At 45.4% G+C, this 26,440-nt stretch overlaps 1 protein-coding gene across 1 annotated transcript in view; it reads right to left on the bottom strand.

Annotated features, from left to right (window-relative positions):
* Positions 1-26,150, bottom strand: part of CHRM4 (cholinergic receptor muscarinic 4) — a 47,092-nt gene extending 20,942 nt beyond the window's left edge. The window contains exon 1 of the mRNA XM_053387192.1: positions 25,498-26,150. Coding sequence (XP_053243167.1) covers positions 25,498-25,612 — 115 coding nt within the window. The 5' untranslated portion in view covers positions 25,613-26,150. The remainder of the gene's footprint in view (positions 1-25,497) is intronic.
* Positions 26,151-26,440: the final 290 nt, after the last annotated feature.

Below are 26,440 nucleotides of genomic sequence, written 5' to 3'. Positions count from 1 at the left end.
TCAGAGAGAGAGAGAGAGAGAGAGAGAGAGAGAGAGAGAGAGAGAGAGAGGCTATGCAGTCAGGGATGGTTTTCAGCGATAATAGCTTTATCTAATAGTCGTTAATTAGTTACTGAGTCACGGCACCCGGTTTACATTTAGCAAGCGATTGTTCTAGCTGACAGATGTACACCCCTTCGAGAGTGTGAACAGAGCGCTCTTGTGCATGCCAGTAAGTACCTCCTAGGCACCTTAGAAATGTCTTGGGATAGAGAAGCAGCTCAGTGCTGCTCAGAGACAGGGATGGATCTACTATGAAACTAATGACAGATGTTCCAAGTGTCCCTATTTTCCAGGAACAGTCCAGGATTTACAGAAGCCATCCTGGTTTCTGATTTGATCCCGGAATGTCCTACTTTTCCTTACGACGTCCCTATTTCCATTGGAGAAATGTTAGAGGGTATGGAGTTATGAACCAAAAAGGTGAGTAACTATGCAACCTCTAGAAGACATCTGAAGGCAGCCCTGTATAGGGAAGTTTTTTAAAATAATATTTAATGTTTTATTATGTTGTTATATATGTTGGAAGCCACCCAGAGTGGCTGGGGCAACCCAGTCAGATGGATGGGTTATGTATAAACAAACAAACATTATTATTATTATTATTATTATTATTATTATTATTATTATTATTGAATAGGACATCCCTCTTTGCATCGGAGAAATGTTGGCGCGTATGTAATGAAGCTTAAGCTTCAAGGGCTCCAGAAGTGACTTTAGTCTACATTGCTTAAAAAGTTTGCTTTAAAAAGTGCACCATGCATGTATATAACATTTCCCTAATTTTCCCTAATTTTCATCCCCACATCAGAGAATAGTTGGAAGGGACTACAAGGATCATCTAGTCCAACCTTCTGCAATGCAGGAATATTTCACCCCATGTGGGACTTGAACTCATGGTCTAACAACTGACCTGTTACTCAAAAACTATAAGCCATAGGATTTTTTCTATTCACACTGGTGACTTTGACAGGTGAGATAATCCAGTACAGCAATTTTAATCAAAATTGAAGATGAAGTAGCTTCATGGCAGCATCCCATGCTGCTGGCCGCTCCTGCCAGGGGTAGATCACATGATGCTCTCCAGCTAATGTGACTCCAATTCCCATCACCCCTGACCATTAGTCATGTGAACTGAGGCTGATGGGAGTTGGAGTCCAACAACTTCTGGGGGCACCATATTGGCTGGCCCTAGTTTATATGCATACTTCTTTTACCTTTGAAACAATACAAAATCTAGCAAAAAACCAAGAAAGCAAACAAACAAAAATATGCCAGCCCCATTTATTAGAGGCAAAAGTGTGCATATGAGCACTGATCTTTCAAGCATGTGTTACAGAACCAAGGTAAAGGTAAAGGTAAAGGGACCCCTGACTATTAGGTCCAGTTGTGACCGATTCTGGGGTTGCGGCGTTCATCTCGCTTTATTGGCCGAGGGAGCCACAGCTTCCGGGTCATGTGGCCAGCATGACTAAGCCGCTTCTGGCAAACCAGAGCAGTGCACGGAAACACCGTTTACCTTCCCGCCAGAGCGGTACCTATTTATCTACTTTCACTTTGTGCTTTTGAACTGCTAGGTTGGCAGGAGCAGGGACCGAACAACGGGAGCTCACCCCGTCGTGGGGATTCAAACCGCCGACCTTCTGATCAGCAAGTCCTAGGCTCTGTGGTTTAACCCACAGCAGAACCAAGGCAGACACTTAATCCAAGGAAAAGCAGCTTTGGGAGAGGACAACGTGAAGCAGAGAACCAGTGAGGAAGGGGGGGGGGGCTTAACTCATTGCCCTCCTGAAACATCCCCTGCCTCAGCCACTTCCTTTCCCCTCCGTCACATGCAAGTGGTGATCAGGGAGAAACAATGGCCAAGGCTAAGGTCTGAAAATCACAACATTAAACTAGACTTACAAAATGACAGATTTGTAAATGGCTACAAATTACACACACACACACACACACACACACACACACACACACACACACATTTGATCGTCATCAAAGATGCCCCCAAATAAAAAATGATCACAACCCAAGGAACACTTATGGTGTGTGTGAGTGAACATTTCCTGAGCAGTAAGCTTGAATTCTACTTGATCAACTTTGTAAGCAGATGGTTGGGGAGCTGCTGAATAATGGTCAGATCTTTACCCAGGTCTTATTGCACCTCAGCTTTCCCTTTGTACTGGGACTGTGATGATCTGGAGTTTATCACGATGGTCCTGCACTTGCTTGGCCCTCTATGTTTCCAGCTGAAAAGCACCCAACTCCATTTTGGGAGTTGGCAACGCTACTTTCTCTTACTTGGTATGTGTGTTGCTGTGTCTGTCACCTAGGCAACAATAAGAAGGCACTGGTCAACCTTCCCTGGAGAGTTGTCAGAAATTGTATTCTTTCTGGGATTCCTGATTTAAATGCTAATAAGTTAGTTAGCAAGCAGGAATTTGTTTACTCAGCTCCAGGAGCAAGTTGTCATTCATGTTTAATTGACCCAGGGGTCTAGAGGTGTGGAAATACGATCATTATCCAAGGAGGAGCTGGCAATCTTAAAAAAATGAACTCTGTCTCAGCATCTATGTTTGAGAGAGAAAGGCTGGCTGGAGCTGCTCCAGAGCCTACGCTGGTGTAATGGATCTAAATAGTGGGATTGAAATGAAGCACTCTCGGACAGTGCATAAAACAAAGGTAGCCATGCTGGGTTTTGAAGTTCAGACAACATACACAAGTCTTGAATTGACTTGGCATTAACACCCCAGCCCAAAACTGAAGAATGGCATCTGCCTAAGCAATTCCTGATGTTAAGCATATTTTTAATTGACTGCCTATGAATTCAACTCTGTGCCTCTCTAGAAGGACATTTTAAAAGCCCTGGATCATACCAAATGCCCAAATGCCCATTGAGTTCAGCATCCTATTTTCCAACCAAAAAGACCCCAAAGAAGTTTATAAACAGGGAATGGAGACAATCACCCTCTCCTGCTCTTCAGCAGCTCACATTCCTGGGACTGACAAACTCTGCTGTCATGTCTCGATTAAATCTCAGTTAGTTAGCCCATGTCTGGTCTGTTACCAACAGCCTCCCTGTGACATGTAGAAAATAGATTGGTGTCATCAACGTACACCCCAAATCTCCCAGTTATTTCATGTAGATATTAAACAGCATGGGGACAAAGTGGAAATTCACAGGGTGTCAGTCAGCAGTCCCCTGGTGCTCCTTTCTGAAACCTGCCCTCTTTAAAGGACCACAACCAGAAGAATATAGTGAACCCAGGTTCCATCCTGGCCCAGCAGTCCAGCAGGATGCCCCTGAGGTTGACACCCAAGGCATCTAGCAGAACCAGCTTCCCTGTCAACTTCTTGGCTACAATCATCCGCCATGCTAGAGTGTGGCTTGGCTGGAGATGTCAGGTTACTGCTTGCAACAGGAATGGTCAATATCCTTAATGCTTCAATCCAAATGAGACAACACACTTATTTATATAGCTTAGACTAGCGCACCACCTATCCAGGCTGGCTGTAGAGCATCAAGACTCTCCACAGCCACATTCTTCCTCTGCTCCCATTTGGGGCATATTGTCCATCAGTGCATTGATGATACCAACTATGTCTCTATTTCCAACATATCTCAGAGAGGCTGAGGTCCTTAACCAGTATTTGGATTTGGCAATGGACTGATGTGGGCAAACAAACTGAGATTTAATTCAGACATTACATCTCTTCTGTGCCCTCCACTGCATACTATAAGCCCTTTCATCACCCCCTGGCTCAGCCTTCTGTGCATTCTTGCCACAGCAACGTTCTTCTTTGGCTGGAAGACAGGCAGAGTAATGCACATGCTAGCTTCAAGTCTTCCTCCTCTGTTCTGCCATTGCTATGGCAGGGGTCTTGTGCTAAGTTAGGTAGACATTTCCCAAATACATTTTGGAAAGGTGGATCATCATCATCATATTTGTCAGGAATAGCTGCACAAGAACTGCATGGGAGATTTTTTTAATGTATTTATTTATTACATTTATATATCACTTTTATCTTCCAAGGAGCTCAAAGTGGGGCACATGGTTCTCCTCCTCCCTGTTTCTTCCTGTGAGGTAGGTTAGGCTAAGAAATGGTGACTGGCCCAAGGTCACTCAATGAACTTCATGGCTGATTGGGATTTGAACCCTGGTCTCCAAGGTCATAGTCCAACACTCTAACCATTACACCACACTGACTCTCATATGTAATTTAAGAGGTAGGATAAGGATTTTCCCTCTTACCCATTCTTATGCTGAACCAAATCCTCAACAACGATCTCTAACAAAGAAATGCCAACTCACAGTCAACAAACTACAATTCCCAGAATTCCTTGGGAACAGGGAGGAGCCAATAAGGTTAAAGCTTTATAAAAGTGATGTTTTTGTTGACTTGTTCACTATAACTCACAGTATAGGTTTGATGTGGGGATAAAGTTGGATAACCCCATACTTGCTGATCCAAGTCAGGCTGCAAATATGATAAATGATTAGTTCTTTCCTGTCCAGAATACTGCCAATGGAAGTATAGTTGTATATTGTATATGTTGCAACTTCCTTCTGGAGAACAGACATGTGAATACCAGGGGACACATCTTTTCATAGACTTAGTAATAACTCTGTGGCAGGGTAGACTGTGCAGAATGACTTATGAGCCTGTTTTGCAGGAATCTCATTCCAATTCCATAGCTGACAGTAAAGCTGTAATTTAATATAGTTCTCTTGAAGTAATATTGCAATTCGATGGAATCAAGACTTATGTTTAAGGACTCCTGTTGGAAAGAGACAATTTGTTTAAATGATGCCAAGTTGATTGACATAAGCCTTCATATCAGTCTGCACAGGGAGCTCCCAAAGAACTCGAGCAGGAAAGATGTTTGGAGGACGTACGGCACGAGTGTGACATTGCCACTAGTACAGCTCGCTTGTAATCATATTTACTCAGATGCAAGTCTCGTGGGTTCCAACAGCATTTGCTCTCAAGGCCAAACTACACATTATGTTAAATGCACAATTGCACCCAGCATGCCTGGATGTTGTTGGTTAAATTTAAGCCATGGGGAGAGCAGGATCAGGGGACTTCAGTGTGCAGAACGGGTTATTTTTCTTTACCCCTGTGTCAAGATCCCAATGAAAATCACCCTCCCTCCTCTGCTCCTTCAATAGTGGCTTCCCTCCAATACCAAATAGCGATCAGTATTTATTTATTTACTTAGTGTTTATGAACTGCCACCTCATGTAAAATACTCAACTGCAGAAGCTCAGTGTGGGGGAAAGCATTAACCTTCCTCCCTTGCTCCCTCAGTCCTAATCATACTCAAAGTAGCTGCTATGTAATGAAAAACACAGCCAGACATATTGAAACAGAAGAATGGGTGACAGCAGAGCATGATGGAATGGTGGGTGGAGTCAGAATGAGTGGCCTGTCACTAGCAACAGAGAACAAGTCTGCTCTATCCTCCGTGTGACAGCTCTTCATATATTTTAAGAACACTATGATGTCTCTCCTCCCCATAGCCTTAATCTTTCCTTCTCCAAGGAGGACTGGCCCTACCATTTAGCAGAGTGAGCAGTTGCCTCAGGTGGCAGATGTGGTGGAGAGGCAGTAGCAGCCTCCACCCTCAGTCATTTCTCCATAGTCTCCTGCCTGTTCTCCTCTTTTGGAGTACAGAGCTGTATCTGCCTTGGGGCCTGTCTTAGCACAACTATACCAGCTGGCTATGTTCACAGATGCAGTGGAGGATGCTATTCCACAACCAGCATTAAAGTTGAGATTTAGCTGCCAGTCCAGCTTGGCATGGGCGGGAGGGGTTGACAACCATCTTGTCCTTTGCCGCAGGCAGCAAAATGCTTGGTGACAGGTGGAGAAAGTCGCTTGAGAAGGACAGGAGAAGTGGCAATTGAGACAGAGGCAGGAGAGAGAGGGAAGGAGGGAGGGAGGCAGAGAGGGGAGGAGGAGGAGGAGGAGGAGGAGGAGGAGGAGGAGGAGGAGGAGGGGCAAAGGGGAAAATGAGGGTTAAAAAGGAGCACCAGGTACGCTACATCAGGATAGTAGAACTATTTTGCTATTCTGTATTAAATGATCACTTGCACTGATGGTTGTTTCCCATAAAATAAATGTATGTACTGATTTTCAAATGCACGCATGTGTTGTGCTCTGGGGGATTGTAGGTTAGGAGATCTCCTCCCACACGCTGACTTTGAACTACACAGCGAGGAAAATAAATAGTCCTGCTTCCCTCCGCAAATCAGTAGGTAGTGGCAAGAGCTTATTTGAGGGAGGATTAAGGAATGCCTTGACTCAGCAGGCCAGCTGAGTGACTGACCTAGTGACACACGTCACACATGATCACACGTCTAATTTTATGTGCGCTTTGGCTCCTTGGCTTCATACTTAACAGCAATTTCCCGGGAGGAACACAACACAACACAACACAACACAGCCTGCTCCATTTAGAATAGGGTGGGATGGAAACCACAGCACATTACCATAGTACATTATTTCCTCGACATTATGACTCTTTATGAAACTTATTCAATTAATCCTTTGATTGTGTTAGGTTAGATTTGCATTAGCAATTATTATCATTATTATCAGCAGCAGAAGCAGGGGCATTAGCATGACAGTAGTTTCCCATTTTTAAAGACAATGCTTCTTCTACAGTAATGACAACCTCGTGTATCTTGGGGTGGAATATTTTTTATTTTAATCGACACTTTACGTAACGCGTTGATTTTATTTGGCTGTTACCTTGGGGTCGTTACCAGGGTTTCTGATGATGGCAGGGTTCACTTCAGCTCAGTGCTGAAACCACTTTTGAACAAAAGGTTTCCTCCTGCAAATCTGTGGAGCAAAGTCCAAAGTGCCTCTGGGCATATGCAGAGGGCTCTCTCCTGGCCGTAGTCAGCACAATGTCATGTTTGATTAGAGAAAAGAAGGGCTTTGATTCCAGCCAGGCGGGAGCCCCAGCACTGCTTTGCTAGAGATTCCGCTCTTGATCTTGATCTTTCTCAAGCCCTCAGGATTTGATTGGTTTATAAATCTAATAATAATAATACTCAGCATGTCTGCTGCACCCTTTGAGTGCTCCAAGTGCTCCTTACGCATGGCTTCAGTCCTTTTGAGCAGTGAGTATTGCTATGCCCACATTGCTGTAGCTGAGAGAACATTGCGCTGAAAGAATAGCCCTTTTGGATCAGATCAGCGCTCCATTCAATGCCTAAATGTCTCTGGGAATGCACAAGCAAAGCATGAAGGCAGTGGTCTTCCAACATTCAGTGGCACAGAAACATGGAATTCAGAGGTTCTGTATAGCCCTCAAGGTGAATGGCCATAGATGAACCTCTCCTCCATCTGCATTATACATTTAAAGCAGCAGCAGACCAGACATGGCTTCCTCCAAAGAGTCCTGGGACCTGACGTTTGTTAAAGGTGCTGAGAGTTATTAGGAGACCAGACCCTCAAAGTGTTCCTATTTCCCAGGGACATCCTTGATTTAGAGAAGCCGTCCCGGTTTCTGATTTGATCCCAGAATGTCCTGCTTTCCCTTAGATGTCCCTATTTTCATTGGAGAAATATTGGAGGGTATGGGTATCCAACCCCAGAGCCGTCTGAAGGCAATCCTGTACAGAGAGGTTTTTAAAAAAATGTTTAATGCTTTATTATTATTTTTTATATGTTGGAAGCTGCTCAGAGTGGCTGGCGCAACCCAGGAAGATATGTAGGGTATAAATAGTAAAAATTATCATTATAGAGTGGGACGTCCCTATTTTCATCGGAGAAATGTTGGAGGGTATGGGAGACCCCTATTCCCTTCATGGGCCTACTGCTCTCAGAGAGGTTTTCCTTCTTCCCAGGGAACTCTGGGAAACATTGCTCTGATGGAGTGACTTGCTTGACACCCTGTAGCTCTCCAGATGTTACTGGGCTCCAGTATGGCCACCTGCAGCCCATCAACATCTGGAAGACCACAGTGGGTGGAGAAGGCCCTTATTCATTGCCATGAGCTCATTGGAAGAAAGGTCAGACACAAGTGAAATAAATTAAATAAAATTAATGGTGCCCCTGTTACCTACTTCCTAGTCCTAATCTGTCTTACCTCATAAATAACACTAGAAAAACCCAGCTACCAGTCATTCTGGGCCGTTTACCTATAATTTCCCAAAGAAAAACTGTTGCTGGCACCCTCTGTGCTACTGCCCACTAAGGAACTTTAAGTATAGTTATGGAATCCACTCCCACAAGGAACAGTGATGGCCACCAACTTGAATGGCTTCAAAAGCAGATTAGACCAAAAAATAGACAAACAAACAAGCACAGATTAGACACGTTCATGGAGGAGAAGGACACCAATGGCTACTAGCTATGATGGCTCTATTACACATCCACTGTTGAATGCCAGCTGCTGGAAACCTCAGGAGGAAAGAGTGGTGTGGCATTCAGGTCCTGTTGGGGGCTTCCCATAGACATCTGGTTGGCCACTGTGAGAACAGGATGCTGGGCCAGATGACCCATTGGCCTGATCCAGCAGGTTCTTCTTATGTTCGTACCTTTCTTGCTATTTGAACAACAATGCATTTAAATCTGTGAAAACAGATTTCTGTGTTCACCCAAAAGCTTTGCTAGCGGAGCTGCTTCTGCAGGAGCGACCCCCCAAAAAACACACACACACTTTCTGCCCAGTGTGGGTTTGGCATGAATGAAATCAGATTTTAATTATCAGTGGTGGAGCCTTTCAGTGGTAGTTCCTAGAACCCCGGAGGCATTGAAGGTGCCGTGTGATTCCGGGCTTCAGAACAGCAACTTCTGTCTTCATGCACACAAGCAATTATCCACAGTGTCCTTTTCAAAGGCTCTGCCCTGCACATTTGTATCCATCAATCTGTCGTGTAGGATCCCCTCCCACGCTCAGCACCATAGTCATTAGGAGCAAACAATGAGAAAATGGAGAGCTGCTGACGCTCGGGAGAATTGTGGATGGAGATGCTACAGAAATGAAATAGGCATTGAGGTTCTCACAGAAAAAAGTATCACAAAATAATACTCTCATAGAGTTGGAAGGGACCTTGAAGGGCATGTGGTGCAAGCCCTGCAATGCAGGAATCTTTTTTGCCCAGCATGGGGCTGGAACCCATGGCTCTGAGTTTAAGAATCTACTCTGGGGATATTTGCAGAAGTCATGAATGTGGTGCCCTCCAGATGCTTTGGATTACCTCTCCCACCCACTTCAGTCAGCATGGTCAATGGTCAGAGATACTGGGAGTCATAATCCATAACATCTGGAGGGCACACAGGGGCCACCTGCCATACAGAGACTAGGTTGTATCCAACCGAATTTGGCTCAAAGTAAACTCACTGAAATAAATGGGCCTAAGTTAATCACTTGGGACGTGGGTGGTGCTGTGGTGTAAACCACTGAGCCTTGGGCTTGCCAATCGGAAGGTCGGTGGTTTGAATCCTCACGACGGGGTGAGCTCCCATTGATCGGTCCCTGCTCCTGCCAACATAGAAGTTTGAAAGCACGTCAAAGTGCAAGTAGATAAATAGGTAGTGCTCCACTGGGAAGGTAAACAGCGTTTCTGTGTGTTGCTCTGGTTCGTCAGAAGCCAGTTAGTCATGCTGGCCACATGACCCAGAGTCGTTTGCAAGTGGACTTAACTGTCAGGGGTCCTTTACCTTTACCTTTTTAAGTTAATCGCTTACATTAATTTCAATAGGTCTGCCTTGAGTACGATTAACACTGGCTACATCTCAGTATTCCCATACACCGGGCACCATACGACCTCAAAAGAGGGACATGTATGGATGAGGAGAAATGGCCTCAAAAGTCAAATTAAGAACCCTGACTGGCCCCATTTGCCCAGTCCAGAGGTTCCCTAACCATGTCACAAGTGACTATCATATAGTACAACAAGACAGAAGATGGGGCCACAGTGAAAAAGAATCAGGTTTGCAATAGCAAGGTGTTTGTGAGCCACCCTGGCAAGTGCTGCATCCATGGACAAAATATTTGCATAGCTAGATCAGCACGGAAGGGGACATCTGTGTGTTTCATATGCAGCATTCCCATTACAATACATGGAAGATGTGAGAAGGGAAGGACTGGACCCCAATGCTGTGTATTATAAATGGAAAAAGTGTCCTGGAAACAATTGATACAGTGCTCAAGTATCAAAGTAAGAAATATCTTGTGTTATAAATGACCTATCTGCTTTCCCTAAACAATATCTACATAGAATTGAAAAGCTGTTTTTTAAATGAATTGTACACCAAGGGTGGCTTGCAATCATTTACATCTACATTAAAAAATATAATCTTCACAGCCTGATTACCTATTCATTTCCCAGTTGTAGCATTGTGTGCAGTATAGAAAGACTCAGAAGTCAGTCCCTTTGCAGCATACTTCTGTGTAAATGGCTTAGGACTGCAGCCTTTAACGATGTGCAGGCGTCAAAGTACCCGGTTTTTTCAAGATCTGTATCACGCATTGCATGCCACCCAGAAGCCAATGCTATTGTATTAGCAAAGATGTATCGCCTCCTCCCTCTGCGCAAAGCTATGCCTTCTCCAAAAGATGCTGAAGGGTAGCCAGACTGCTTAGTCAATGGACTAATGTCAGGCCATGATGAGCAAATGCTTTGTGTATCTTTCCTTTGGAACAGGCCAGCAGTTTATCTGTGTGCTCCCTTCAGCTTTATGCGGACAGATAAGACATTCAATAAGACAAGATCTAGTTAACCTTTGGGAAGCCAGGCTCTTCTAGTTAATTAACTTTAAGAATAGCTTTAAAGTGAATTCTGTAAGGTCTTTAAACCAGATTGGTAAGCAGATATCACTTTGTCACTCCAGTCCAATGTAATCTAAATACTCCCTTGGGGAAAGGCCACAGCTCAGTGCTTCAAACACTGGAATCTACAGGAAAAGCTGGGGAAAACTCCTGGAGAACTGCTGCCAATCACAACCAACAGAGACCCTCCACTGTAGTCGGACTACAACTCCTGTGGAGGCTGATGCCCACTGGATAAGTGAGGAAGAAGGCGGGGAGGCCAAATTGGGTGGTAAAGGTAAAGGTAAAGGTAAAGGACCCCTGGCCATTAGGTCCAGTCGTGGCCGACTCTGGGGTTGCGGCGCTCATCTCGCTTTATTGGCCGAGGGAGCCGGCGTATAGCTTCTGGGTCATGTGGCCAGCATGACTCAGCCACTTCTGGCAAACCAGAGCAGCGCACGGAAATGCCGTTTACCTTCCCGCCGGAGTGGTACCTAGTTATCTACTTGCACTTTGACGTGCTTTTGAACTGCTAGGTTGGCAGGAGCAGGGACCGAGCAACGGGAGCTCACCCCGTCGCGGGGATTCAAACCGCCGACCTTCTGATCGGCAAGTCCTAGGCTCTGTGGTTTAACCCACAGCGCCACCCGCGTCCCTAAAGTGGGTGGAGCCAGAGCCAATTATAGGAAAGGTCAACTAAGGGTTTATCCACACTTCCGTTTCCCCTGCTACTTCCTCTCAGGAAAACCCATGGTTTAGCACAGAATTGGAGCAAACAGCAAATTGCTGTTCGTTCTAATTTATAGATAAATAGTGGGATCTCTGGGGGAAAGTGATGGAGCAAAGGCAAAACCACTTGGATCCATGCCTAGAAAGTTTGGGACAAGCGGAAAACTGCTCAGACCTGTGTTTTCTTGGTACAGGACAAGCACAAGTGTGGATGAACCCTAGTTCCGGCTTTGTCCCCAACCTCCTCCCTGTTTAATTCTACATGGCAACATGGAGACTAAGGAAGAAGCTGGCAGTCAGTGGCATCCCCTGGACTGGTTGTAACTTAGGGGGTAGGCAGGCGGAGGCTGGTTGAGGGCAGACTGAGCTTGGTGGGGCCTCCACTGTTAACAACTCTCAACACTTCTGCCCACTGGCCACGCTGGCTGGGGCCAATAGGTCCTGAGCCCAACAGCATCTTGAGGACATCGCATTGGCTGCTCCAGATGTAAACAATATTGAGTTAGATGGACAAATGTTTCACCTAGTTGAAGGCAGCTTCCTATGGCCAATGGTGGGTTACAACATAGCATGCCCCATTTTAGCTGATAGATAACAGGGAGGTGCAATATTAATCTTATTAATAAGATTAATATTGTATATGTACATTTTTCTAAGCTTTTTCTGCTTTTAATTTGAATTCTGATCCACTCTGCATAAAGGGTTGGATTAGATGAGCCTTGGCGTCCCTTCCAACTCTACAATTCTACTGTTATATAAAAATGAAGCTCTGTGGTCCCCATCCACTATAATAAGGGATCTTAAAACAGCTATAGCTTCCCCTCTTTGACCAAAGTGGATGAAATTTCCAGGCACAGAAGCTCCCTTCAGAGTGCAAACAAATAGGTCTGGAGATTTTTTGTGGAGGAAGTAAAATGGATTTACTTTCCTCCATAATCCTTTATTGAGGGAATGTCTCTTGCTCTTTCATATCTTAATATAATTAAGAGATAGCCATGTGACATCTTTGGTTGTAGGTACATTTTTTGATACCTTGCAGCTTCATACTGGTCTTTCCCCTCCAGTGCTTGTTTGTATTTCCCAATAGGCCTCTTATAGGCCTTACAACATGAGGCTGCCTAGAAGACTGCTTAAGGAGTACTGAGGAGCTGTGGGCTTACTTATTTATTATTAAAGTAAAACAATGTAGGATTTTAAAAAAACTTAAGTGCAGCATTTAAAGACAATCCTCTGCTGCTGCGCTTTAATAACAACAACAACAAAAGTCCAGAGGTTGTCAAGTGCTCCACAGGCAGCGGCAGAGCAAGTCAATCGGGCACCTGGGGCAGCGCGCGTGCCCTGCGCCCATGGACAGGGCCAGCCACCCGCGGGGTGGGGGCGGGCAGGGCCGGACGCTCTGCAGGGCCTCCAAGGAGTCTGCCTGCCTCCTCCCACTCAGTCACCCAACAGTTGAGGGGGAGGCAGTGGGCGGACCGTTTGGGGAAGCGTGGAGCCTGCGGGTGCCCAAGCCACCGCATCACTCCCAAGAGAGACGTGTGGTTCAGGTGTGCTGCAGGCCCCGTGGTGAGTGCTGCCCAGCATTTTGTCACCCCCCTCAGTGGTGACACCCGGGGCGGCCCACCCCATCACACACCCCTTCCTCCGCCCCTGTCCACAGGCAGCATTTTGGACATCCTTACTTCTTGCAAAGCCTATGGACCTAGGGAAACATAGAAATAGACAGGTAAACATAGCGATGATAGGCTTTGTGGGGGTCCTAATCCAGTTTAGAGATTTTACAGAATTGCACTTCACACACCAAGCGGATGCAAACCCCCAATAGAAATCTGAATAAACCACTAACAAGTGAGAGTTATGATTCAATTAAAGCTGGGTCTCCCATGTAAAACCTCATAGCCCACTAAGTCTTCTTGCACCCATCTCTGTCGTCGTCCTGTTCTAGAAAGTTATAACTATGGAGTGAATTGGAAGGCTTTTCAGACGGAGACACCATAGAGCTGTAAATCTCAGGAAGTCTGAGGAGTCTAGAGGGAGATTCTTACAATTAAATGATTATGTTGCTCCCTTCTGTCTGGTACTGACTGGTGCTGACCTCTCATTCCACATTTCCTATCTTCCCCACAGTCCTTGCACAGATAGGCACAACTTGACCACCACTGGTCCTCTTTGCCCTCCAACCAAGCTAGAGGCCTGCTGCCACTCAATCAGTGTTGAAGTGGACTTGTGCCAAACCAAGGAACTACAAGCAGCTAGAGAAACTGCATAAGCAGAGCATTTAAATCCAAATTGTTTTGGTAATCTGGTACACGGGGAGCAAATGGCTTGGCAGGCATCATGGAAATCTTCTGGGGGTGCACTGGTGCCCACAGGCACTGCATTGGTGACCTCCGTGATAGTGAATCATTAGCATTAGCCCAGCTCATCAGCTCTCTTCCTGGAATCTCAAAGCGGCTAACAATCTCCTTTCCCTTCCTTCCCTACAACAAACACTCTATGAAGTGTGTGAGGCTGAGAGACTTCAGAGAAGTGTGACTAACCCAAGGTCACCCAGCAGCTGCATGTGGAGGAGCAGGGAAGCGAACCCGGTTCACCAGATTACGAGTCCACTGCTCTTAACCACAACAGCACACTGGCTCTCTAGAAATGCACAACAACTGATGTTTAAGCTACATCCCTTTTTTTTTAATGCTTTATTGGTTTTAAAAACAAACAATACAAAACAGTCATCAAAAATGATCACAAATCAATACTTATTACAAAAAAAGATTTAAGTTCACACATAACTAATTCCAACATGACTTCCAAATCCCCCATTGTGGTTCCTAAATTACTTTTTTGACTACGCACTTAACTTTATCTCTCCTAAGTTATTCAGTTGTATTAGTTTTGTTATGTTCTCTTATTTCATGCAGAGGTCAATCCAGGCCTGCCAAAGAATTTAAGTTTTTACAATGTTCTTTCAGGTATTCTCTGTAAATGTTCCACTCTCTATTGAATATTTAGTCTGTATGGTCTCGGAATCTTGCTGTCAATCTTGCTAGCTCTGCATATTCTAACATTTTGTTCTGCCAATCCAATTTAGAGGGAATAGAATTTCCTTTCCATCCCTTTGCAATTAGAATTCTTGCTGCTGCTATTGCATACATAAAAATTCTCCTTAAATTTGTTGGAATTTCGTTATTCATTATGCCCAGCAGGAAGGCTTCGGGCTTCTTAGGGAAGGAACATTTAAACATTTTTTAAAGCTCATTATATATTGTTCCCCAAAAATCCCTTATATTTTTGCAGTTCCACCACATGTGGATCATCATGCCTTCTGCCTCCCTGCATTTCCGACAAACGCTTGACCTGCATTTATACATTTTGGCCAGTTTTACATCTGTAGAGCATTTTCATGAAATTCACTTTCAAAGCATAGCACGCAGTGAATTTCAGGTCGTCCCTCCATAACCTTTCCCATGATTCCATTTAAATATTGTAACCAAAGTCTCTGGCCCATTGTACCATTACTGATTTTACTTCTTCCTCCTTGATCTCCCAGTCAAGGAGAAGTCTGTACATTTTAGAGAGCGGGGTGTTTTTTTGGGGGGAGTGGTGGTTAGGTCTTTCTTGAGTCTTGAAAGTTCTGTGGAAAAAGTTTCTGTTTGTCCTTTGGAAATGTTTTGTTTAGTTGGAAATATTGCAACCAATCAGTCAAATGGCTCCAAATTTCTTCAATTTTTAAATTTTTTTAGCCTATTTTCTTTTTCTTCCAATAGATCTTTGTAAGTTGCCCAATTACTTCTCATTTTTTTAACCAAGAATGCTTCTGTCGGGGATAGCCACCATGGCATTTTTGGCTCTAATAAGTCCTTATACTTAGCCCACACCATATATAACGATTTCCTAACCACGTGGTTCAAGAAGCCTTTGTGGACTTTGACCTTCTCATATCTTAAATAGGCGTGCCAACCATATCTATTATTGAATCCTTCTAGTCAGTATTTTGTAGTGTCAACCATTCCTGGATCCAGGAGAGACAAGCCATCTCATGATACAGTTTCAGATCTGGCAGTGGAAAAAAACCCCTCTCTTTAACATCAATTAATAGTTTGTGGTTAATCCTGGGTTTTTTTACCCTGCCAGATAAATCTTGATATGTGTCTCTGTCAATCTTTGAAACAGATTGCTCCCCTGATCACTGGAATTGATTGGAATAGAAAGATCATTTTTGGGAGCACGTTTATTTTTATTGTAGAGATTCTTCCCCTAAAGCAGATGTTTAGCCTGCTCCAGATCTCCAAATTCTTTTTACATCTCCTTCCAGGTCTTGACGTAATTGTCCTGGAATAGATTGATATTCTTTGTCGTGAGTCAAATACCCAGATAATTTACCTTTTTTTGCTAATTTCCAAACCACTAATTTCTTGTAGTTCACTTTTTTCTTGGATCCCCATATTTTTTTACCAGTAATTTCATGTGTGTTTTTGCTATTGAGTTTGAGTATTCCCCAATTTTAAGCAGGTTTTAGTTTCAGCTAATTAATCATCAGCTGAAACCATCAGCGGTACAGGAGGCGGTCCTATGAATCCACTGGGACTTAAAGCTGAGCAAATGTGCATAGGACCAAGACCTGTGTCATTCCAGAAGGAGATGGTGCTTCCTTCTTTGCTTTCTGTGCATGAACCCTTTTCTAAGTTTTCAGCATTTTTGTTATAATTTGAAAATCAAGCAAGGCTGTTTAATGAGATGCTTTGGAGGGGTGGGAGTCAATTCTTAAGCCAAAATATTAAAGCTACAATTGCTTCCTGATTATGTTGATTGCAGCAATGCAGCTGACAGGCCCAGGCTAGGACTCGAGCACAGAGTATCTGCACATGATGCAATAAGATAGATCTGGAGAATGTGTATATCACTTTCCAAACACTGGAGAAGTGCCCTTTTGTAAGTAGCAAGATCCCCCCCTGCCAGCAGCCCTGTTCTGCATTATCTGAGAGACAAGAAGCTTGGCTGCTATGCCAGAGCCAGAGGTGTTCCTACAACTACGCAATTGCCCCGAGAGATGCACTCCTCCCTCCCAGGTTCTAAGGGAGTAATTACAGGGCAGGTGACAGGGTGCTTGTGCTCTTCACAGATACGCTGCAGGGGATGGGAAGTGGGGAAAGCAGTCCTTGTCTACCAAACAGGCCTTAATCCACTGGGCCTCAAGAGGACAACTGGCTGAGGGGTGAAGAAAACAAAGGAGCACACCCAGCTTCCCAAGAACTGCATCCTATCTTTTTCTTGTTTCAAGTGTTCTTCAGTAAGGGTGTTAAAGTGAGCTTGGTTGAGCTTTCCTCAGCCTGGTGTCTGATGAGAGTTGTTGTCCAAAATATCTGGAGAGCCCTAGCTGGGGAAGATTACTCTGAATAGCAATATTTTCACAATCGGCTTGCTGCCGATAGTGCTGCCATTGCAGCAATAGTGGCCTATCTAGTCAAGCATCCTGTTCTTACAGATGCCTGTGGCAAGGACTGGTTCATACTGGAATGACAGGGGTTTATTTGTTTATTATTTAAATGTATGCCCTGCCTTTAGGCACCCAGAGACACACACCTTTCCCCCATGGCTAGATCCCATGCCATCCAGGCAACATTTAATAGTGAAATCACATAAGATCATGTGGGAACTTCTAATTATTATTGGCAAGGGTACAGAACTGGGATCCAGGAATGCTCTGGCAATGTTCCGGTAATGTATACAATTGCCCTCAGATTTTCTTCTTGCATAACACTCAAAGCACTGCAGCACCCATGGAAAGCTTCTCGTCCATATGCCCTCCTAGAGAGTTGTCATGTTAAACTAGTGGGGTCAGTAAAAATCATAGCTTTTTAAAAAAAATAATCACACATTGACCAGCAGTCAAGGAAAGTGTAAAGACTGTGCTTGATAGCTGTGTACAGATGGTTCCTGTGAACATATCTGCCTGAAGATGGAACCATTTGCTGGTTGCTGAAAATGGTTCCTCTCACACATCTCAGCAGGAAAAGCAAATCTTCTATAGGGGGAAGCTGATTAGGTTAACTAAGATATGGCTCTGCTAATCATGCTCTGTACACTGTCATTGGTGTCAGCTTCGTTCCTCCTGTTTGGTATCTAATCCCATCATGGGAAAAGGTGGATGGAGCTTTGCCACACATTTCCTGGCTTGAAGTCATGGGCAAAAGCCAAACAGTAATTTGAAAAACAAAAACCAAGAGTCTGCTCACAGGATCAGTCAGAGGAGCAAACACAAAGACATGGCAAGAGAAGCAGAGTGGACAGGAACAAATCCAGTCAATTAAGGGTTCAGGGAGTCATCTAACTGAATGTATTGTTACCATTCAGGAGCATTCCGTACAGGACTAGGATGATAAATTGCTATGGCCAGGCTTGCAATGAATTAATGCATCGACTAATTAGATATGCAGCACTGTGCCATTACCCTCAGTAGTACCAGGATGAGACCTGTGCAGAACAGAGCCTTTGTTGAGACGATGGTGGTTTTTCTTTTTAAAAAAGTACGGTATATTGGAAGAAACCCTTAAGAAAGCAGATGATTTTCAATTATCCATTACTCCTGCAAGAGAGGCTCTGAGGGCTGATTATTTCAAATCCTTTGTGTAAATAAATATACCTGCAGACATGATCCACCAAGCTGAATAAGTGCTTCAGCCATCGATTACAGCCTGCCCAGTGCTCAACACATACCCACTGACCAGTTTTAGAAGTCCCAGATTGGTGACAAAAGCAGGAGATTTATCAAATCCCTGGCGGATTGTCAGGCAGCATTTGGCTTGCTGGGTCACAAATGAACAGGCCTGATAACAAATGTAGGGTAGCAATTAGACCTTGAGAATCTGAAAGCCACAAAAATCCCAACTGATGCTGTTTTTGTAAAAAATAAAAATAAAACCAATAAAAGTGGGAACAGTCATGGCATAGACATTTTCACTACCAACCCACTTTCTGTAAGGTGAAAATGAATTTGCAAAGTCTCCTGGACAGCCCAGGGAACAATTCTAAAGAAAAAGGTAGATGTGTGACTCATGGGCGTAGCCGGGGGGGCAGGGAGGGGCAGCTGCCCCCCAATCAATTAAAATAAATAAAAATACATAGCTAACTGCGGTTCTGCCCCCCCCAAAGGCCTGCCCCCCACAACAGAAATCCTGGCTACACCCATGGTGTGACTACACAGAATGCTTTGCGCTGCTAATGTAGCTACAGCCTCACTTTTCAAGAAACAACTTTCTTTACCACGTCTGTCTGTTGCAATCAAATTGACACAGATAAATGTGAAGTATTAATGTATTGGGGGTACAGAAGCAGTTGGCTGCATGGTAGTGAAAATCCCTTTGGGGTGAGATGTAAAAGAATCACGATCTCCAGCTGCGATCTAGCGGTGCCCCTTCTCCACAAACATCTGGAGGGAAGAAGTGCTTTGCACTGCACTGACAGGCAACATCCAGCTGCTTTTCCTGCTGTAGCTCTGAATCAGCCACCTGCGGCCAAGCAGCTTCCTCGGGGGGCTTGGGAAGGGGGTGCACCATCATCCTACAGCGTTGCGACACGGTTGCCAAACAACCAACATTGCTCTTCAGCCCTAAACACCTATTTGCCAACACACAACATATGGTATTTTATTCACATACTTGTGATTATATCTCAAAATGACAAATCGTTTTAGATGATATAGAGAACAGCTAGAGAAAAAAGTATGAACCTATTCGGGGCATTTCCTTACTTCTAAATGCCTGCAGCATGAGTTTTGCACATAAACATTCCTTTTTCATACTGCTTAATGGGACACACTGTTGGGTTGCTATTTGCCGGATTTTGGCAGTCTTCAAAGTCATTAAGCAGGTGTGCTAATACCAGATCTCATCCCTGCCACCAATTTTGGTTCCCTGGTTGTGTCTCAGCCAATATTGTCTTGATCAATTTAGGGCAATTACATACAGACTTCCATATGTATACGTACCTTGGGCCCTAGATAACTCCCTCCCCAAAGAGGCATGTCTGGCATGTTCATTATATCCTGACTTTTGACACTTGGGTGATTGTTTTAAGGACACATCTTTGCTTTCAGGATTGCATGTTGTTTTGAGTTGTTATTGATATTGTGCTTTAAGGCTGTAAGCCACCCTGGGGCATTAGGGTGAAATGTGGACAATATATTAACAACAACTGCCTTAGACAGTAATATTAGGCAAGTAAGACATTTCTCATAAATACTAAGGTTCTGAATCAGCTAGCAAGTCCCGCTGGTGGAAGCCCACACAAAAACCTTCACCACACAAGGGGACCTTCGCTCACCTCTTCCCTCTGTGCACCCCTGCCATTGGCTGCCCCCAGAGCAGCACAAAGGTGAAAAGTGGATGGAATTGTTTCATCTGGCAGAATTATTGCCATTGTGCTATGTGGAATCCCTCTCTAAGTGTTTCCCATGTCCAGTAAGCTTTATTAGCTAGGCCAGGGTTTTGGAAACATGGGTCTCCAGCCGTTTTGGGACTGCAAATCCCATCATCCCTAGCTAGCAGGACAAGTGGGCAGTGGGAAGCCATGGAGAAGGGACAGTACCAAGGCAAAGGAAATGACCTTGCTGAAGTGTGTTTGTGGCTGAACGGAGCCTCGGAACAATGGACTTTCTAGTTTGTATTGAAAGTTCCAAAGTTGCTTATGGACAACAAGCTAGGAAAGCTCAATCTGCAGCTGAGACACACAGCAATCCTAGGCAGCCAAAAGCCCACCAACAAGGCCCCAGTTAGTTATCCATAACAGCACTGCTTTTGTAAAAAAATAAAATTCATGAAAGAGAGTGCAGAAGTTTTCACCACCAACCTGCTTTCTTTAGGCTGAAATTGAACGGAAGACTTTTTTTCAGTAACACATGAAAACCCTCCCCTGTTCTTACATGCAGAAGCGGCTTGATCCATAAACTGTCATTTGTGTGAACAGCTTCTATGTTCATGCAAAGTTTGACTTATGCCTTATTCCTCCCCTCCACACGCACACTCTGCAGATAATTCAAATGCCTTATATTAATGATGTGTTGCTTTTGACCCTGCATTGCAAGGGAACAAACTGCAAGCAAGAACTAGCCCATCCCGTTCCTGTCAATTAAATTGGAAGTCTCAAGACCCTCAGATAACTTAATTGAACAGATTAATAGACTGCAGCAGGTGGCATGTTTTAGCATGAAAACATTGCCCTTTTCTACTGAACCACGCCAACGATACGTCATTTCTAAATTTAGATTAAAAAGGAATTGTAGTTAAAGGAAACTACGGTCGCACATTGAGGTCAGTATACATCTAAACCAAGGAAACCTATTAAGTGTATTGCATTAGCCCTCGTTTTCACAGAGCCAGCCTCTACGGCACCCATGCATCAAACCCCTTAAATGTTATATTCTCTCAATATCATATTGTGACTGTCTGGATCTTCTGTCAGTTTGTATAGACTTTGTGAACTGTAAGTCAGACAAAGAAAGCCAATGCCAGGAGCACTTTTCATGGCAATATTAACTCCTCCACGTGACATATGTTTCTGTTCAAGAGCCGTGCTTCTAAATGCCACCAAAATCTTACAGCAGGGCATTCCGAGGCTGTGCCTTTCTGGCTTGATCCATGTATTAGAAGGCATATGCTTAACTTCAAGAGTGTCCGTCCTCCCATCCTTACCTGCACATAGCCACCCTTTTCCACTGCTGGCATGAGTTTTATGCCCTACTGACTTCCACACTAATTACCTAACTAACTACCTTATAAGAAGCTACCAATTAGACAGCATATTTGGAGCCTCTTACGGAAACAGACATGATATTCCCAAAATGGGACTGGCATCCCTTTCTTTGTCAATAGGTCTTCCTTTGACAATGGGTGCGTTTCAATAAGCTGGAGGACGAATTCCCCACCTGCCCCGAGAGGGACCATCCCTACAAAGCTAGAACTCCTAGTGGCCGTTTTCCCTGACATAGGAGCCTCCTCTTTGTTCTCGCAATCGGCACGAGCTGTGTAAACGTTGTAAGTTACAGGCACACACGCCAGGTTTTTATTGGCTTAGCAGTGTTTTCCCCAAAGAACTTTGGGATCCGCCTTTCTGTGCAGGGGGCTAGAAATAGGTAATGGAAACTTCACCACAACTTCTCCTAATCACACTTCCCAGGATTGTTTATGAGAAGCCACAACAGTATAAAACCAAAATAAGTATCTGGTGCAGATAAACGGCTTTGAGTATTTTTCTTGCAATCAAGCAGTATATGCATGTATGAAAGCAATATGCTCTGTATGAACTGTGACTGGTCAGGAGGCTGCAAATCAGGGGCAGGGAACCTCTTGCTTTCCAGGTGTTGTCGGACTCCAACTCCCATTGGCCCCGGCCAGCATGGGATGATCTGAGTTGCAGTCCAACAACATCTGGGAAGCAATAGGTTCCTCATCCCTGCTGCCTTTCCAGCATTTGAAGGGCAGACCGTCATTTGGCTGTAGCACTTGTAACATGCTGGAGTTGACTTTTTCATCAGATTTGCAATGGTTAAACCAAGCTTCAGAATGGTCCGGTACATTAAAGTTGCCTCTCCAACCCCCAACCCCCACATTCTGGTTCAATGTATATTTTCAGATGCCTTGAACCATATGCAAATCCAGAGTTCAGGAAATACCAGTTCAGTACATGCACTGAAAAAGTTGAACCATCTTGACTTCAACATGTAACAACCATTGTTTTTTTCCCCCTATTTAAAAAAAAACCACCATGCTATTTGAAACATCATCAAATCTGGGTTATTTCTGGTAAGTCAAGGTTCCATTTATCTTTAATTAGCCCAACCGTACATAAATATCTTCTAGATGAGCATCACACGGACACTTATTTTTGCATGCATATGGCATTTCGTTAATAAGAAAAATGTGTTTTCAATTTTCCCCAGCGCAAATAGGAGAGGGAGACGCCAGGTGTTTTTGTATTATTTTATCTGAATAGTTGTGACTTTTCTAACTCAATCAGATTGCAACATGGGACCTGATTCACTTTCACCAACCCGTTCACTTTGTACATCATGACCCACATCATTTACTTACAGACTTTCGGAGGCAGGTATTCATTTGGAAATTAACCACTGAGATGCAGGCAGTTTGCTGCTGGGAAAAGACCTCTCTTTGGCAAAGAGGACAGAAAGGCAGGTGCCTGCTTTGATGCCCGGATACCAAGAGGTGCTTGCTCTCATGTCACTAAATTCAACCTTTGCATAATGGGTCTGCCCTCGAAATGAACAATGTAAGCATTACACCAAATTAAGCCGCTGTTTAAACAGGAGCGCAGCAATGAGAGCACAGTGATAGCTAGAACATCATGTTATACTTCTGTCTTGTTTGTTTATCCAGCACTGCTCTGAGTCATTTTATACCCTGCAATGTATAGAGCAAAACGAAAAGAAAGGGCTTCTGGGCAATGCCACATGGATGGGTGGGATCAAAAGCTACATTAAAATAAATGGATGCAGTTCAAAGAAGGGGAATTACTGCAGGGATTGATGAAATTCTTGAAAAGAAGCATGCCTCCAAGTCATTTGGGAGCAAAGGCAAGGGAAAGTAGTCCATATTGCATGTCTTTCAGGCTACAGCAACTTGCATTGAACTTTACTAAGTAAAGAATAGATGCATAGAATTGTGCTGTAAATTTCACAATTTATGAGTCAATCTGTTGAGTTCCAGAGGTCAACTTTTGTTTGTTTTTGAAATGCAGGGTGCTAGCAAAGCTGTCCTGTTGGTATCCTATTAGTGGGGATTCGTTTCCACCACTAAACCCCCCTCCCCATCACTCTTGCAAATTCATCCAGAGATCCTAGAAATCACTCTGCCTAAACTGGACTCAGAGTTTATCCTGATTCCACCCCGCAGTTACTGTCCTATCAAAATGTATCATTCACAGGCACATATATTGGCATTCTCGCACACTTGTCACCAGAACAGTGGTCACTCCCAACAGGACAGAGTATGCCACATCACATCCTTGTATGTGTCCTTCATCTAAAACAACTTTGCTAACATTCACCCTTTACCAACCTTTCCCCTACCATGCCTCGCCTCTCACCATGAACCTTATTTCTCCCTCTCTCCCTTATGTTGCCCCTGTACTGTTGAAAGTTCAAGTACAGAACTGTAGAGTTGGAAGAAACCACGAGGGTCATCTATTCCAACCCCCTGCAATGCAGGAATCTTTAGCCCAATGCGGGGCTCAAACCCACGACCCTGAGATTAAGAGGCTCATGCTCTACCATGGGGCAGGGTCCTAGTTTGCTTCTGCTCATGGATAAAGTGCCGAGTAAACAGATGGCAAATGTGCAAGCAATAATCAAGTCACAGTCACCGTTGGTAACATGGGACAGAACCTACACTTTGCCACCATCTAGCCTTGGTTACAGAGCAACTGGAGCGCCTGCATTAAGTGAGCTACAACCAACTCCACCACGGTCATATCTCACCCACAGCCGTCCCTCTTATCAGTTCCATTTTTATTGGTGCGTGGGGCAGGGACCAAAGGCCCCCCACCCCCGCATCCCCACAGTTCCAGCCCACTGAAGGACCAAGGAGAAAGGGACAAAGCACTGCAACTCTTCATCCCCTAATTAGCACGCGTTTAGCCAAGAGGGACGATCCACATTTACATAATCCTGAATCCTGCTCCTGGAATGCTGCAGCCAGCAGAATCAAAGGAGCTGGATCTGAAGTCAGGTTAATCCTCCCGCAACTTCCATAGCCAGGTGGCTTTGCCACAAGGGCAGTTCGATGCCACAACTCCCCGAACGTGGGGCTCTGCCTCAGAGCTTTTTCTCTCTCGGTTCAGATTGGGAGAACGCGGGACTGTGAAGGCAGGAGGGCAGTGGGTGGAACAAGGGCAGGATAACTGCCCCTCGTCCCCGTTGGGGAAAGGACTGTTCTTTATCATTCATATTTATCAGCTGGTTCAAGCCAGCCGAGCGGCTCAGACCTCTCACCTTGAACCTGCACCCCATCGCTCCAGATATTTGGGGGTGGGGAAGGAGGTGTCTTTCCAGCAGTGAACTAAATGAACTCTGCACTCGCACAGAAACTCTCGCCCGCTCACTCATTGCTTGAAAACATGTGGTAGGTCCTGGTTCGAACTCAGCCCTTGGTGTCCATCCCTCCATCCTACTGCCTTACATTCACTGCTGTGAGTGAACCCCACTGTCAGACGTATCACGGTGCTGCGGGACGTTTGGTCCAGAGCAAAGGCAAGAGTTGGGGGCAGCTGGTAGGAATCCCAGATACTCTTTCTACAATACCCAATTCGAGAGGGGTAAATCCATCCAACCTGCACCAGGTTTTCTCGTGGGTGTTATTACAATCACCACGCTTAGAGAAATAATGAAGCAGAAGAAGCCGCGCAATAGACGTTGCAGACAAATGGACCTCGGGAAAGTTTGTGGGGGAGCAATGAAGAAAGGTGATTCCATTTGCTCCAGATCGTCCCTCAACGCAAAGTTTGAGGGAACGCAACCGCGTGCTCCCCCTCCCCACAGATGTTCGTCTCCTGGATGTCACCCCCCTTCCCAGAGGCTGGGGGGTGGGTTGTGTTTCTTTGGTTTTCGCTTCTCCTTAGATCCCACGTGCCAAACTTGCCCCTTCTCAGTGTGCCTTAAGTAGTACCCGGAGTGTCCTTGCTCCGGAGCAGAGGTCGCTGGAGGACCCCGTGGCGCCCCAGTGGTTCCTACCGGACAGAGAAGGCAGCAGGGAAACGGATGCTCGACCCAAACGGATGCCCGTCTCTCAATCCGGTTAACTCGTTTGCTCCCCCGGGTTTGGGTGCGGGGATCGAGATCACACAAAAGCCAGCTCGGAGGGTGACCTACTGGAGCCCTTTCGCACGCTAAAGGGGTAAAGGCATTCCCAGCGGCCCCGATCCCAAGGCAAGAGCCCGTCTCCGCGAGTGAAACTTACCAGCCATGCCCCACCGCTTGTCCGTGGCGTTCTCAAAGCCCATTTCCCCGCACTTGGGCGGCAGGCGCGGATCAGAGGAGACGGAGGAGCCCTCGCCCTCCAGGATCCGCTTCATGGGACGTTCTCCGGAGCATCTTCCCGCTCTCCAAACTCCTCTCTGACCACCTGGGGCTGGGAAGGAGTTCGGGCAAGCCGCTGGCCACCGCTCTGGGGGAGGGCGTGTGTGTGTGTGTGTGTGGTGCGGGCACCCAGTCCTCCCTCTTCCCCAGATGTGCTTCCCGCTCCTACTAACTAGCGCGCGCGCACTTTTCTCCCCAATGCAAGAAAATCAGCGAGGCAGCCCAGGAAAGGGGGGAAAATGATGTAATGGCGCCTCATCCAATCATTAGGGCGCTGCGAGCGCTACTTTTCCTCCTCTTTATTGTTCCCCTTCAGCCTGGGAACTGGGGCCGCCGCTGGAAAACAGGGGCGGGGAGTGGAGAGACCAGGGGAGACACCCACGAGGTCATCCGTCTCACCACTCACTCGGCACGCTATCTCCACTATCTCCTCGGGTCAAAGGGGTCTCCCCATCCAGCCACCGGAGCGAGGCGACCTGGAGAAGCCTCCCCGCGCTCCGCCCTGGCAGTAGGGAAAGCTTGAATGAGCGCGACCTGGAAAGGACGCTGGTTCACGTCTGTTTAAACGGAGATGGGTGGCTCTGCTTGGGGACAAAGGCGTGCTCTAAGGCTGTTGGGAGGAAAGCTTTCACGTCCGTGAGCTGGAGAGGAAATTGAGAAAGCCGGTTAAGCCCTGATTAAACAGAGGGCCGGGGTGGCTCCGTCGGCTCCCCTGAGCTCAGAGCAATTTGCCAACTCCGGTGGAGCGAAGTGTGTCTGTTCTGGAAGCCTTAGGGAAGCTGGTTGTTATTTTGGAAGAAAGCGCCCTGCCAGTTCCACGTCCG

This window comes from Podarcis raffonei, chromosome 1, assembly GCF_027172205.1.
Source record: "Podarcis raffonei isolate rPodRaf1 chromosome 1, rPodRaf1.pri, whole genome shotgun sequence".
NCBI classification, from domain to species: Eukaryota; Metazoa; Chordata; class Lepidosauria; order Squamata; family Lacertidae; genus Podarcis; species Podarcis raffonei.
Note: the sequence above shows the minus strand (reverse complement) of the source record. Positions and strands in the feature narration are given on the sequence as shown.